At 45.4% G+C, this 15,247-nt stretch overlaps 1 protein-coding gene across 4 annotated transcripts in view; it reads left to right on the forward strand.

Annotated features, from left to right (window-relative positions):
• The window catches only part of SIK2 (salt inducible kinase 2), a 31,548-nt gene extending 17,076 nt beyond the window's left edge, over positions 1–14,472 (forward strand). For 2 of the 4 annotated variants that reach the window (XM_005531113.3, XM_014259861.2), the window contains exons 6-15: positions 985–1,108; positions 1,338–1,558; positions 2,630–2,782; positions 4,967–5,131; positions 7,864–8,092; positions 8,761–9,045; positions 9,276–9,439; positions 9,853–9,972; positions 10,552–10,643; positions 11,072–14,472. In XM_005531113.3, the coding sequence (XP_005531170.2) occupies positions 985–1,108; positions 1,338–1,558; positions 2,630–2,782; positions 4,967–5,131; positions 7,864–8,092; positions 8,761–9,045; positions 9,276–9,439; positions 9,853–9,972; positions 10,552–10,643; positions 11,072–11,630 (2,112 nt within the window). In that variant the 3' untranslated portion in view covers positions 11,631–14,472. The remainder of the gene's footprint in view (positions 1–984; positions 1,109–1,337; positions 1,559–2,629; positions 2,783–4,966; positions 5,132–7,863; positions 8,093–8,760; positions 9,046–9,275; positions 9,440–9,852; positions 9,973–10,551; positions 10,644–11,071) is intronic. The other 2 variants (XM_014259859.2, XM_014259860.2) reach the window with 2 other exon arrangements.
• The last annotated feature ends 775 nt before the right edge of the window (positions 14,473–15,247 follow it).

Raw genomic sequence — 15,247 nt, forward strand, 5'->3', positions numbered from 1 at the left:
AAATGAACCCAAATCACCTTCACAAATAAAATCTTCGCCAAGTTTTTAACCAGATAAATTAAAAATGTGCTTTTACAGACATTTATCTGGCTGTGTGCTGGTTCTGTGTACATAAGCACCTAATAAATACTGGTTTTAGAAAGGCTCCAGCCTTCCTGGACCTTTGGGAGTTGGTAAACACAGAGCAGACGTCAGCCAGGTGACGCTCTGAGCGTCAGAAGGGAATCCCTGAACTTTGGTAAATATTCCTTAAATATAAAAGGTCCTAAATCATTAACAGGACCTGACTGCCCACAGAGAAGGTGCTGGAATTTAAAATAAAATCACCTTCACTTCTGAATTAAGGAGTCTGTGAAGGTGCTCAGCTTGCAGCAATCCCCAGTTCAGTTTTTGGCAGGGATTTTTTTTTAAAAAAATCTGTATTTAATTGTAAAAATCTCTGTGTTTTTACAAAGTTTTGAGGTCAACACCTGCTTTTTCCCCCTTGGGAGAGCCAGTGCTGTGCCAGGCTGTTGTGCTGCCCTCATGGAGTGTGGCACTGTTATTTTTTTGGCAAGAACATTCCCACTGGCAGTGCCAATTCACTGCATCCTCCCAGGAATGAGCAATTGGAGCAGAGCTCCTGCCCATAATTTCCCTTTTTCCTCACATTAAATAATCCCCTAAACTGACTGTTCATAGGAACTCCTCCCCACAGGCTTTTGCAGGCTTCAAATGGAAAATATTACAGTTTTTCACTTGGAGTGGCTGCTGTTTGAGGGTTGCTTTTCTTTGGGCAGTGCTGAGATTAATAAAAATATCCTGAATTCTCAGCTGAAGCTGGGGTTCATTCTCAGGTACCCCATGTGCAGCTCCCTCATTTTCACCTGAATTCCCTTTTTCTGCAGGAAATAATGATTTCTGTGGCAGGGCTTGGCTTGCAGCCTCACAGACACTGCTGGGAGCTTTGGAACTGAGCTGAAAATTCCCTTTTTTTCCCCACAGAGCATGGGGGTGGTGCTCTACGTGCTGGTGTGTGGAGCACTGCCCTTTGATGGACCCACCCTGCCCATCCTCAGGCAGAGAGTGCTGGAGGGAAGGTTCAGGATCCCTTATTTCATGTCAGAAGGTAACAGTGGCGTGGTTTTACTCATTTGGTGTGGTTTGAATAAATTCTGGGATAACCAGGATGTGGGCAGGGGGAATGGCGCTGTTTGCCATGAAGAATTTGGGCTTTTCTCTACTGTAATGTGATTTTTTAGTCTTGTTTTGAGAGATTTTGAGCAGCAGTGATGCAGCTCTGGGCTGGTAGGTCACTGAGCAAGTTTCTAATTCTTATTTTTATCCCCTGCCAACAGAGTGTGAGCACCTGATCAGGAGGATGTTGGTCCTGGACCCATCCAAACGTTTGAGCATCGCTCAAATCAAGGAGCACAAGTGGATGCTGGTGGAAGTTCCTGCCCAGAGGCCAATCCTTTACCCACCAGGAGAGGAGAACGAGCCCTCCCTGGGGGAGTACAACGAGCAGGTGCTGAGGCTGATGCACAGCCTGGGCATAGACCAGCAGAAAACGGTGGAGGTAAAACTCAGATGGGGGTAAAATACATTTATATGGGGGTAAAACACATTTAAATGGAGGTAAAATATATTTAAATGGGGGTAAAACACATTTAAATGGGGGAAAACACATTTAAATGGAAGTAAAATACATTTAAATGGAGGTAAAATACATTTAAATGGAGGTAAAATACATTTAAATGGGGGTAAAATATATTTATATGGGGGTAAAACACATTTAAATGGGGGTAAACCACACTCAGATGAGGGTAAATCATATCAATAAATATGGGGGTATAATATAATATATTATACAATTATATATTATATATTATTAGTATATTTTATTATATTATATAATTATATATATTATAATAGCATAAAATACAATAATTTAATATAATCATACAATGCCTTATATATTATATATAATGATATATAAATTATATATAACATATAATGATATATATTGATATAATTTTTATACTTATATAATTTTTATATATTTATATAATTTCTATTTATATAATTTCTATATATTTATATTTTTATATATTTATATAATCATATAAATAAATGGGGGTAAAACACACTCCAGTGGGGGTAAAACACTCCTGAGTGGGGTTGGATAAATCATTAACTTGGCAGCTGGAGAGGGACGAGGGGGAATTAGAAAATAAATTCCTTTTGAGCTTTCAAGAGGGTGGCAAATGAAAATTGAAGTCAACTTTGAGCTTTTAGCAGAGAATCAAGGAGGAGCTGAAGGCAGAGAGCTGTGCCTGCCCTGTCCAGGACATAATGTCAGGATTCCCCGTGGGGTTAACGTGGTCATTCCTTCTGGGATGGGAGCTCGGGGCCCTGTGCGGGTTCAGAACGGGATTTCTGGGTGTCCCATCCCTCTGGGAGCTCAGCACCACCTGGGATTGATGTTTTTCTGTCCCTGCCACTCTGCTTTGAGCCCTTCTCAGCTCAGAACAGCGCTTGCCCTCCCCTCCACCTCCCAACCACCCCAAACCCCCTCTTTTCCTGGCAGAGCACAAAGCCCAGCGCCCATCTGGCTGCTCCCACATTTGCTGTGCTTCTCTTCTTGCAGTCCCTGCAGAACAAGAGCTACAACCACTTTGCTGCCATCTATTACCTGCTGGTGGAGAGGCTGAAGTCTCACCGGAGCAGTTTCCCCGTGGAGCAGCGCGTGGACGCGCGGCAGCGCCGGCCCAGCACCATCGCCGAGCAGACCGTGGCCAAGGTCAGCTCCCTCCTGCAATCCCGGCCTCCTCAGCCTCATCCCCTTCCAGAATTCCTCCCCACCACCTGCAGCCCCTGGCTGGTTGGTGTGGGTTCATCCTGGAGCCTGAAATGCAAATAATGGGTTTGGCTTTAGCGAGGATCTTGTTTGTCACTCCACATCTCCCATTGAAGGGGAAGCCCTGTGCTGCTGCTCCTAACTGGAAGAATTTGGGTTTGGTTTTAGTGGGAATCTCCCTTTTTAACCTCAGCTCCCATTGACAGTCCTGTGCTTTTACCCTAACTGGAAGACTCTCATTTTTGAGAGTTTAAAGCTTTTTGTTGCTGAAAAAATTAGAGAAATGGCAGTTCTGGAGCCTGGGCAGCACTGGGAGTGTCTTTAATGGGATCTTAACTGGAAGGCTTTCATTTTTGAGAGTTTCAAGCTTTTTGTTGGTGAAAAATTTAAAGAAACATCATATCTGGAGCCTGTGCAGCACTGGGAGTGTCTTTAGTGGGATCACCCAAGGAGCTGCTGAGTTTATGGAGGCTGAAATCTTCCAGGCATTCTAAAGGGACCTGTGGAAAATAAAATTGCTTTATCCCCTGCCATTCCCTGTGAAATGGCAAAGAACAGGAAAGAGGTGCCCCAAAAAACCCATTCATGACCAGTTTACCAGGTCAAGGTGTCAATTCCTGGCAGTATTTGGAGTAGCTGATAAAAATGTCATTATCTTGAGCCACTTCATGGCTGAAGTCTCAGAACTTTGCTCCTAACTGATGTCAGTTCTTTCAAGATTTACACCCCTTTTCCCATGGCCCAGTTTCCTGCAGAACCTCTGTGTGCACAGAGCCAGTGGGGTGATTAATTGATCTCAGTCCTAAGGATGTCAGGTTTATTTTATCAAGAGCAGTTCTGGGTGCTCTCTCCATCCTTTCCATGGCATGACTGGACACTTAAAATCCTCTAATTACCTTGATTGATCCAGCACTGAGGCTGCTCAGCTTTTCCCTGCTCATTTTCTCCACAAGAAAATTTCTCCACAGTTTATCCTGTCTTATTCCAATGATTCTGAGATTTTGATTATTATTTTTTTATAAAGATTTTTATTATTTATTTTTTTTATACATATTCTCTTGTTTCATTAAGACACCCAACCATTGTGCAGCTCTTTTGATTTCTATTAATGCATCACTGGAAGCATGAGAGGCTTGGCCTGAGATGACTCAGATTTCTCCTGGTCTCAAGTAAATATTCCCTCAAATTCCATCCTCCTGGGTGCTGTGTGCTGCTCTCTGCCCAAATTCCACCTCCACTTCCAAGAGAAATCACAACCAAGCTGCTCTGCTCTTTTTTTTTTTCCCCTTGCTTCAGGCAGCAAGAGGCTCTTTGGGATGTTTGGATTCTGCTGAGGTGAAACTCAGCTTCAATTATGAAAAGCACAGGTCCAGGAACAGTGTGGCAAAGATTAAACTCAGGTTTAAGCTTGGTTCTAGTAGCAGGAAGTCGCAGGATTGCAGAGAAAATTATCAATTTGAAGATGTAATTAAAGTAGGTGGAGCCAGATGAACAAGGAGGAATAAAACACCTCTGGGAGGGGGTTCCTTGTACTGAATTCCTGCATTTTAGAGCCACATTCCCACTTTGTTCTTTGGTTACAACCTCACAGTTGTCCCAAGGATAATTTGTTCTCACACGTGGTGGCACCACAGCTCCTGGCTGAGGCTGATGGTTTCCTTTTGGCCAGTGGTGTGGAAATAAAGGAAATAAAGGTTCCAGGAAATAAAGGTTCAAAACCAGGGAGAAATATCCCTGTTTTCCTGCACCTTTAGGAAATTTCCTGTAAAACTCATTGAAACCATTCCTGAGCCCCCTGGTAGCAGTCAGGGGGTTTGTAGTGAATATAAAAAGGGATTTTAGAGCACCAGAAAGGCCCAAACTCTGTCTGTGCTGCTGGGAATAAGTCAGCTTCGATAAGTCCTGAGCTTAACGACATTTGGGCTTGGCCTGGGTGATTTGGGGCTGGTAATGTTGGGTTTCTTCCCAAGTTTAAAGGCTAAGAATGTTCTTCATCCTGAACCAAGAAATAAATCTTGCACTTCTGCTTTGGCCCTGGGCTGCACATTGTTTAATCCCTGGCTTTGGATGTTGCTCCCTACCTGAAACTGTTCCACTTTTGAGTTTTTAAATTCTGTTTCTTTTTAGGCACAAGCTGTGGTCCCCTCGGTGAACCTGCATTCCCAAAATCCAAGGCTGCTGCAGTCTCCAGGGCTCCCCTCAGCCTCAGGAGCAGAAACCTTTTCCTTCCCTCCCTCCAGCTGCCAGGGAGAGGCAGCTTTTATGGAGGAGGAGAGGGTCGAGACACCAAAGGTACAGCTTGATTTATTATCATATCGATATATTGATTTATTTATGATTTATCTTTTTTCCCAGAAATCATTCCAGCTAAAAATCGTTGTTGTCTCTTAAAAGCACAGCAGTGCTTCCTGAAATTGAAGTATTTATAGAATTAACATTTAAGTATATAAAATATACTTAATATTTATAAAATAAAGAAAATTATATTGATTTTTATATATTTTATATATTGTATTAATATAATTATGAATAAATTTATATTTATAAAATATACATAGTATATAGTTATATATATTATATAAGTATATTATATATATACTTAGTGTTTATATACTTATTTATAGTATTATAGTATATATTAATATAATACTTATGTATTATATATTAATAAAATATTGTTACATTATATTAAATATATTATATTATATTACATTACATTACATTATATTATATTATATTATAATATATTATACTATATTATATATTATATTATATTATAATATATTATACTATATTATATTGTATTGTATTTTATGTTATATTATATTATATTATATTATATTATATTATATTACATTCTATTACATTCTATTATATTACATTCTATTACATTCTATTATATTACATTCTATTATGATATTACATTCTATTAATTATATTATTTATCATCAAGAGTTGTAGGTGTTCCACATTCCCTTTCCCTGTGACTCTCCACAGCTTTTATTTTCAGCAATCCTCTGCCTCTTTTTCTTTGCTTACCTTCCATTCTCACCACACTGCTCTTGGGAAGGGACAAAAAAAAAAAAAAAAACAACCAAAAAATTGGGTTTCTTTCCCTTGTTCTTCTAAAATGTATTTTTAAGAGCTGTGAAGGCTCCTCCTCCTCACACAAAGGGGTCGTGGATGCAGCTGAAGTGTCCAAATGAGCTCCAGCCTGATCTGGAGTCAGCAATTAGAAGGGGAAATAGCTTAAAATAATTACATTTATGAAGTATGTGACTCCCATAAAACTTGTGTTATTTTCTCTCATGTTTCACCACGTTATAACTCGAATTTCAGCGTATTTCTCCTGCCTGCTGCCAGCTGGGATTTGATGTCCTGCCTGCCAGTTTGAAGGGTTTATTGCTCCCTGGTTTGCTCCCAACACCAAGAGTGTGGCCCTGGTTCTGAGCACTGGCTCCTTGTGTGGTCTCTGGCAGCTGGAAGGCACAAACCAGTTCAAAGGCACTTCAAAATTAACATTTTGAGCTTTATTTTGCATCCCCCTTTTGCTTTAGAGCTGCTCTTTGGCCGGGGTAGGTCAACAGCTGGTGACAGCAGCGAGGTGTCAAGGCTGAGCTCGCTTGGGAATATCCTTAATTTCTGTAGGACAGGACCACTAAAGGATTTTCCAGGCTCTGATCCCTGGAAAAACTGCAGGGAGCCAATGTGGGATCGGTTCTGCTCTTCCTTTCTGCCAGATCAGTGCCAGGCATTTGAGTGGAAAACTCCCAGATGGGAAGGAAGGTGTGCAAGAAATTAAATTCAGAGGTAGAATCCAGTCAGTCGAAACAGAGGCAGCAGAGCCAGGGTTTTCCCGTGCAGGAATCCTCATTTCCCTGCTGTTTAAGCTATTTATAGCTGTTTCTTGATGTTTTCCTACCATATAGTTCTGCCTCAAGACCATTTGTTAAGGGTTGCTCTCCATGCAGTGAAACCCCTTTTCCAAACACTCCTCCTTTTCAAAACAACAAAGAACTTGGAGGAGAATTCAGGAATGGCTCACATAAAATGGCTTTACATAAAATCAGCTGCAGCAGCTCCAGGTTTTGTGGAAAAGGGTTGTGTTTTTTCCATCCCTGTTTTACCCAGTGTGATCCTGTTTGTGCAGCAGGACAGAGCCTCCAGAAGCTGCAGGACACGGAAATATTTATAAATTAAAAATAAGAGAAATAATAGAGATGTTGATAATAAAAGTTGATGTAAAAATGAAAATATATAAATAATATTTTTGCCTAAAACCCAAATAACTTCACACAGCAAAGAATTAGTATAATTCCTAAGAATTAGAAAAAAGTCCAAGCAAACTGGCTTGGAGAATAAAACCAGAATTAAAATCCTAGGAGCAGTTTAGGTTGGGGAGGTGCCTCTAAAGGATCCAGAGCTGTGGGAGGCTGCTCAGGGCTTTATCAGGCTGGGTAAAATCCAAGGAGGGAGATTCCACAGCTTCTCCAGGCAACCTGTGTTTGCAGGGGAACAACATTAATCAAGTGGACTCGTGCTGGAAAAAGGTGCATTTATGGAATTATCCCTGAGCACAGCCCTGCGAGGATGAAATACAAGGCTGGGTTTTTTCTTCCCTGGTGTTTATCTGAGTGTGATAAATGAGCACAGTAGGTATAGGAAAGGGGGGAACAGCAGTATTGCACATTCCATAAATATTTTATAGTTGTGACTAAGCTGGCAAAGTTTTTAATAACTCAGACCCTCCCCCCACAAAAGAAAAAAAAAAAACCAAAAAAAAACCAAACCAAAACAAAACAAAAAAAACCAGCCCTGGAGAGCACAGAACTGTGGGAATGAGAATATTTAATTTTAGGGAATTGAGTGTTAAGGGGATGTAAACAGGAAATTAAGAATTGTCCATGACAAGTCTTACTTAACTCAGCAGAGTTAAAATGACTGCCTTCAGGCCAGGGATTTCCTGCTTTTGGGGGCAATTCCTTGGGCACAAACCAAAGCTGTTCCCTGTCGCTGTGGCCCAGGTGAACGGCTGCCTGCTGGACCCCGTGCCTCCCGTGGGGATGAGGAAAGGATGCCAATCCCTGCCCTCCAGCATGATGGAAACCTCGATTGACGAAGGAATAGAGGCAGAAGGGGAGGCAGAGGAGGACCCAGCGCGGGCCTTCGCCGCGCTGCAGGCAGCTCGAGGAGGGAAGAGGCGGCACACCCTGGCTGAGGTCACCAACCAGCTGGTGATGGTGCCAGGCTCAGGTACAGAGCTCAGCTCAAAGCTCGTTTTCTCCCTCAGTCTGACCAGCTGGTGATGGAAAATGTGAGGTTTTATGAGTGATGAGTGCCAGACAGTTTGTATTTGCTAGAAAGGACAAAGGGAACAAACCACAAAACACCCCAATACCACAAAATGCCCCAAAATCTGCTGTTGAGAACAGTATAAAATCAGAGCAGCAAATTTACAGGTGATTAAACCCATGTACAACCCCAACAAGACTGGGAAATCTGGCAAAACTGGCTGCTTTTTCAACTGAATATCCCCAAATCATTCATCCCCTAAAGAGGAGCTGGCAGACAATGGTGGGGAAATAAAACCCCCTGGACTCCCAACACCAGTGAGGTGACCAAGGCTGCAGTTTTGTCTGTACAAAACTGGATTGTACTGCCACAGGATTATCTGTGGGCAAAAAAAAAAACCCTAAACACTTTCCAGACAGGCCAGTGAACATCTGCAGAGTGTCTGACTGCAAAAAGCAGTAGCAAATCCCCATTATTGCACTGCTGGTTTTACTTGACAATTCCTTTGTCAGAATTGGGGGTTTTTTTGACTGTTCACTCTAAGACAGCCACTGTTGGCAGGAGTGGCTGGAGTCAGTGGCACTGATTCCCACTTTTATCCTAGTTTTTGTGGGTTTTTTTTGTCCCAGGGAAAGTCTATTCCTTGGATGAGAACTCCTCCCTGAGCAGCATCGACTCCGAGTACGACATGGGCTCCATCCAGAGGGATCTCAAATTCCTGGGAGAGACCCCTTCCTTGAAGGAGATGGTGCTGAGCAGCCAGCAGGCCCCACGGGTGGCTTCCCCTTTCCTGGGGCTCAGACCTGCCAACCCAGCCATGCAGGCCCTGAGCTCCCAAAAACGAGAGGCTCACAACCGCTCCCCCGTCAGCTTCCGCGAGGGCCGCAGGGCCTCCGACACCTCCCTCACCCAAGGTAACTCCTCTGCAGCAGGGGTCGGTGTGTTCAGTGACAATTCTGTGTTTGAATCATCTGCTCTGGCAGTCATGACGGCCAGGCACAGCAGGGAGTGCCCTCCACGCTCAGCTGTGGCTCGGTTATCAGCTTATCTCCTGTGCTAAAATCAAAATCTCCTGTGCAGAAAATCAAATTGTTCTGACAAAGGGTTTTTTGGGGGTTTTTTTTTCTGTTTGTCTCCTCTCCAGGTATTGTAGCATTTAGGCAGCACCTCCAGAACCTGGCACGAGCCAAAGGAATCCTGGAGCTGAACAAAGTCCAGCTGCTGTACGAACAAATGGGATCAGAGGAAGAGCCTTCTCTGACATCAGCTGCCAGCCAGCTGCAGGACCTCATTAACAGCCCTGCACAGGTACCAAAAGCTGAAATCGAGCTCCATCTTAAAGCTTTGGGACAGATCAGGAGAGGATGAGGTGGTGTGCAGACCTGGGAAGATTAATTCCCTGCTCTCCATTCTGCCTCCCCCAGACTGGAGAATTTGCTGTCAGTGAGTGGCTCTGTCAGCCTCCCAAACCCAGCTGTCATTGCTTTCAATCTCAAGGATGTTTTGGATTTAGCAAAGGCCTGTAACACCTTTTCTTGGTGGAGGTATAATTGCAAGCAGTGCTCCCAGCCCGATTTTCAGAGTGAGACATTAAAGAGCTCCCAGTGAGTTGTTTGGAATGGGAATGCGGCAACTGTGGAACCTCCGGCAGGGAAAATCCTTAAAGAAAGGGTTAAGAGAGCCTTCTCTGGGCATGCAGCTTCTTCCTCTTCCCTCTGCAGGAGGAAGGCTCCCAGCAGCAGCAGCAGGAGGCTCCAGCTGCTTTTCCCAGCAGTGCACACCCCCCGCTGTTATCCCGACGGCAGAGCTTGGAGACGCAGTACCTGAAACACCGGCTCCAGGTAGCCCTGCCCTGCCCTGCCCGGGCTCAGCACAGCAGCTCTGCTGCCCAGCACAAGCTCTCAGGGGATAAATGAGCACAGAGCAGCTGAGCTGGGAATTGCACCGTGTTTTTCTGGTGTCAGGCACTCACCTGAATTATGCAGAAAGTGCATTCTTGTTTTTTCCCTCCTCAGCCTGGCGGTGTTTAATAACTGCTGCTGAATGCAGATTGTTGCTGGAACATCCCATAAAGGTTCTGCATCAGCACCTGAGGAGCCACTTCACCCCCTGGGCCTTCCTCTTCCACACCCCCTTTATTTCAAACCCGTTTTCCTACACTTTTAGTTTATAGAAAACTGGAATGTCTCCAGTTTTCCAGCTTCTTCCACTTGGGAAGAAAGCTTTCCGTGGATTTTTATGGCACAATCTCTCCTGCAAAAATATTGTCTACGGGTTAGAAACCAATGGGCAGCATTGTGGCTTTAGGGAGTGGCTGTGTGGACAGCTGGGCAGTTACAGGGCTAGAAAAACTTTCTCTTGCTTTCTGGACTAATTCATTAAATCAAATAACATTTAAACCAGCTCTGCTTCCCTTGCAGAAGCCCACTCTGCTCTCCAAAGCTCAGAACACTTGCCAGCTCTACTGCAAAGAGCTGCCCCGGAGTCTGGAACAGCAGCTCCAGGAGCACAGGTGAGAATCCCGCAAATTATGCAGAAGAATTATTCTGAAGGGTAATTAAAGAACTGAAACTCTCTTTGTCCATTTAGAAATGATCTGAAAAAAGGAAAGCTTCACTTCAAAACTTAGAAAAGCAAGAACAAGTCCTGCCATGTGTTTACAAATTTCTCTGCCTGATCTTCAGCTCCCGAATTCCCCAGAGCAGTGAGCAGCAGGCTTTAAAATACAAACACAATGGGTCTCATTCTTAGCAAACTGAATTAAACAATGCACAGGCTTAGCTGAGAAACTCACTAAAGTTACCAAAGGAGATGTGTGATAGCATTGAAAGGTGATAACTTTGATGTGCCACAGAAGTTAAGGAGCAGGATTGCCCCGGGATTTTCCTGTGTGAGTGGTCCAAATGGCCAAAAATAACTGTTTTTCTGTCCTGGCTGCAGGCTGCACCAGAAGAGGCTGTTCCTGCAGAAGCAGTCCCAGCTGCAGGCCTACTTTAACCAGATGCAGATAGCCGAGAGCTCGTACCCCCGCGCCAGCCCGCTGCCCCTGCCCTGCCCGGAGGAGCTGCAGCCCCAGCCCCAGCCCCAGCAGCAGCAGCAGCAGCAGGAGCAGCAGCAGCAGCAGCAGCCAGCCCAGTTCAGCCTGCAGCAGCCCCTGAGCCCCGTGCTGGAGCCCTCCTCGGGGCAGCTGCGCTTCGAGCCCTTCCTCAGGCAGTTCCCCAAGGTGCAGCTGGAGCCGCTGCCCCCCAGCCCGTCCCGGCTGTCCCCGCCGGGGCAGGGACAGCCAGCACAGCCCCTGCAGTTCCCCTTCCAGACTTGTGACGTGCCTGGGGTCCCCTCTGCCGAGCAGTGCCGCCTCCCCACGAGCTCTGAGAGCGGCTCTGCCGAGGCACAGCCCGGCTACGAGTCCCTGCCCCTGCCAGAACTGCCCGGACTCTTCGACTGTGAGATGATGGAGGCAGTGGATCCCCAGCACGGCGGCTACGTCCTGGTCAATTAGCACCCAGGGCAGGCTGCAAGGACAAATGGAGAAGCATGTGAATTTTTGGTTGGTTTATTTTTATTTTTATTTTTTTTTTTCTGTTCCTACCCCCCTCCCCAAAGCCCGGAATTCATGGTAGTTTTTCGACTCTTGAATCGACAGGGGAATTAAAAATCCACCTGGCTGGAAGAAAAACAATTAAAATAAAGCAGGAGGTGTTTGGCCCCAGTGGCAGGGGCTGGAGAACAGGGAGTGCAGCTTCATCCCACAAAGTCTGCGTAGAAGGAGGCAAAAAAGGTGAATTTCAGAGGAAGGAAATAGCCCCTCCTAAAAAAATTTGGGGAGTTTGTCAGCATTCATCCAACATGCACTTGGAGAGAGGAGAGTGAGTGCACACTTACCATACTTCTTGGCAATAAAAGCAATAGTTTCCATGGAAATTCAGGGTGGATTTGGGTCTGCGCTGATGGCAACTGAAATCCTCTGGAGAACAGGAGCACGAGGTGGAATTCATGGGAAGTTGCACTTTGGTTGAGCTCCTGGTCTGGAACTACTCCGTGGCCAGCCCTGAGCGTCTCAGGCAGCCTCCACTTCCTCCTGCTGGCACCTGAACGGGATTTCCCAAGCCTGCCAAGGAGCTCTTGACTGGCTGCTGAAGGAATCTGGAGCAAGGGACAGCTTGACTTTGTCAAAAGAAACCTGGGACTGTGTGGAGAGACCTCTGGGTGGGGATCAAGGGTGAGCCAACAGAGCCAGAAGGTAAGAGAGCCATGAGAGAGACAGCAAGAGCTGCAGGAACTTACATTGATAAATAAAAAAATCCACCTGGGTGGCTTTTAAAATCACCCTCTTTTGCCAGGAGGGCTCTGTCCTGGAGAAGTTCTCACTGAAAAGGATCCACCTGTCCCTGGGTTGCATTTTTTAAAAAAAAAAAAACAACAAGCAAACAAAACTGTGTTTTGAATTTGCAGTATGTGTTGCTGGTGGTTTCTTGAGCTTTGTATATTTGGACAGTTATTTAGGGTTTTAGAACTTTTAAGGATTAAAAAAAAAACAAACAATGAGCTTATGAAAAGTAAAAAAACACCCCTGTGAAGTGATAGTGCTGTGCCTTTTTCAGTTCTTTATCAGCCTATATGCTTTTTTCTGAAGAAAGTAGACAATGCCCCATTTATATCCCTGCTGTGGCCAAAGTCCCTTCAGAGCACACGTCCCACCATGTGGGACATGTTTAACTTTCTTAGTGTTTGAATGGCTCGTGTATATAGGACACTGAAAGTATCACAGCAATATTTCAGCATCAAACTGTTGATGTCTCGACCATTTCAAGGGATTGCTCCGGCTCCAGCTGGAGCTGCGTCTCCAGAACTTTCCAGACGTGAAATCCGAGTCATAGGAGGGGGACGGCTCAGGGAGCTGCAGGAGGATGAGAGCTCCAGTTTGGGGTTTGTCTCTGAGCCTCAAGTGTCGTGGGCCAGTTCAGCCTTTCCCTGAACAAACTTTAAGCACAATTGCAGCTTCATCAAAGCACAAAGAGCCAGAGGAGCTGTGCTGATCACAGCAGAGTTTGCTGGAAGGTTTGGGCTTTGGTACTGCAAATCCCGAGGCTGGAGGGAGGTGGATGATCAGCGTGTACAGCAATAAGAGCACATTAAAACGTGGAACAGGAGGAGTTCGGCCGCCGTGTGTGAAGGGCAGGAGGGTTGAACAGGTGACAGAAGGCAGCTGGTCCCTGTGTGCTCAGGTAGAGACAACTCCTGGTCTCTGGAGCCTGCTCTGGCACTGGCCCAGCCCAAAAGTGCTCGGCTTCTACCTCTGCTATCAGGGATTCTCAAGGCAGCAGCAAAAAGGAGTTTAAGGAACAGGGATCACGAGAGAAGGATGGCCAGAAAGCTCTGAGAGAAAAGGTTTTTGTTGTGTGGTTTCCCTTCAAATGTCTGACACAGTGGAACACAAACCCAGTGACACCTGAAGGGAAACAGCCTGACAAAAACTGCAGCAGAGCAGGGCAGGAACAAAGAGGAAACAGAGTCCTGTCCTTTCACTCCTCCTTCCCCACCCCGCAGCATCACCCACACGCTCTGGAATGTGCAGTCTGTCCAGGCACTCGTGGAGCTGGGCAGTGAGAGCTGCTTCCAGGACAGCCCCAGTGCTGCTCCAGGAGGCTGCCAGAACAATAACCACTTCCTTCCCCATCCAGCTCCAGGATCCTGCACGTTGCAGGACTCAAAAGATAAAAATAATTCCGTTCTGGAGTTCTGCGATGCATTTTTCAGGATGTGCCAACCGGTCTGAGCTCCTCTGAGCTTTGCAGTGCTGGGCAGGGGGAAGCTGCAGGATTTTTTAATGTAGTTTAGACTGACTCTTTCCCCTCAGCCAAAAGCATATTTAACATTTCATGTAATTTCCTTTAAGCCAATTAGGACTAAAAGGCTTCTGAAGCCTTCTCATACAGAGAGGATCCATTGGGCACCACTTCCTACTCCTTTGAAGTGGCTTTTTTTGTTCCAATCTGTTCTGTTCTAACATTAGAGAACTGTGTACACTACTGTTAGAGTAATTATTAGCTTTATTATCTTGTACTACAGCCTCCTTTGAAGAGACTTTGGTGTGATGTACATGGGGTACAAATTTCATACGGAGAAAAGTGCAATATGTGTGTGTGTGGTATGTTCTTTAATGTATTTTTTTAAGGATTTAGAGGGTTTAGTCTCTGCTTTGGGATAAATGCACTAGTTTTGTGAGCTCCAGTTTGGCAAGTTCATCTGTAGTATTTACATGCAACTGATCTGCTGGACTCTGTAAAGCAGTTACAGTGTATTAATACAAAATAAAGAATATGTGCATTTCATTTTTTAAATTTCTAGTGAGCTAAAGCAGCGCCTGCCACTCCTGTCTTCATTAGGCTCAGGTTATTTTTTCTCTGAGGCACCAGAAGAGTTAATGTCTGCTGAAATCACTGGATTTTCTGGACTGAGGTTTGCTTCCCATGGTTCTGGCACACTTGGGGTTGTTGGTACCACTGAATTTTTTTTGCCAAATACGAATTTGGAAAGACTTGGCACCACAGGACTGGCACAGCACTTTGCACTTTCACCAATAGAAGGCTCATTCAAAATTAATTAAAATGAGATCAAAAACCAGCGGAAAAATCCTCAGCAGCTCTTGTTTTAACACCACTGGTGACATTCCTGTGACCCTCGTGGTTCCTGCTGATGCCAGGATCTGATGTTTGGAGGTAAAATGCAAAAGTTAGTGGAGAGCCAGTGGATTCACCTGTTCCCCCTCCCCAAAACTGCTTTTAGGTGTTGACTCAGCCCCAAACAGCCGCCCCAAGGGGTTCTTGTGACCCACAGGGACACAAAACCCTTTCAGCAGGACGTGTGTGACAGCTCTGAGCACCTGCCCTGTCACCTCCCGTGTCCCCCAGGAGCCTCCAGCCTCTGCTCTGGGCCAGGTGCCAGCGCTGCTGTGGCTGCTTCCCCCTAATCCCGATCCTCTGCTGGTCCCAAACCCCCCAGAGAGCCTGGGCAGCACCAAGGCTGAGGTGCCTGCACATCCTGCCCAGCCAGGGACATCAGCAGGGCCATGGGGTGACACTCAGCTGTCCCCACAAACAGGACATGGCACAGGGG

The sequence above is a fragment of the Pseudopodoces humilis genome, chromosome 25 (genome assembly GCF_049639895.1).
Source record: "Pseudopodoces humilis isolate 2021_Gansu_Grassland_sample_001 chromosome 25, ASM4963989v1, whole genome shotgun sequence".
Lineage (NCBI taxonomy): Eukaryota > Metazoa > Chordata > Aves > Passeriformes > Paridae > Pseudopodoces > Pseudopodoces humilis.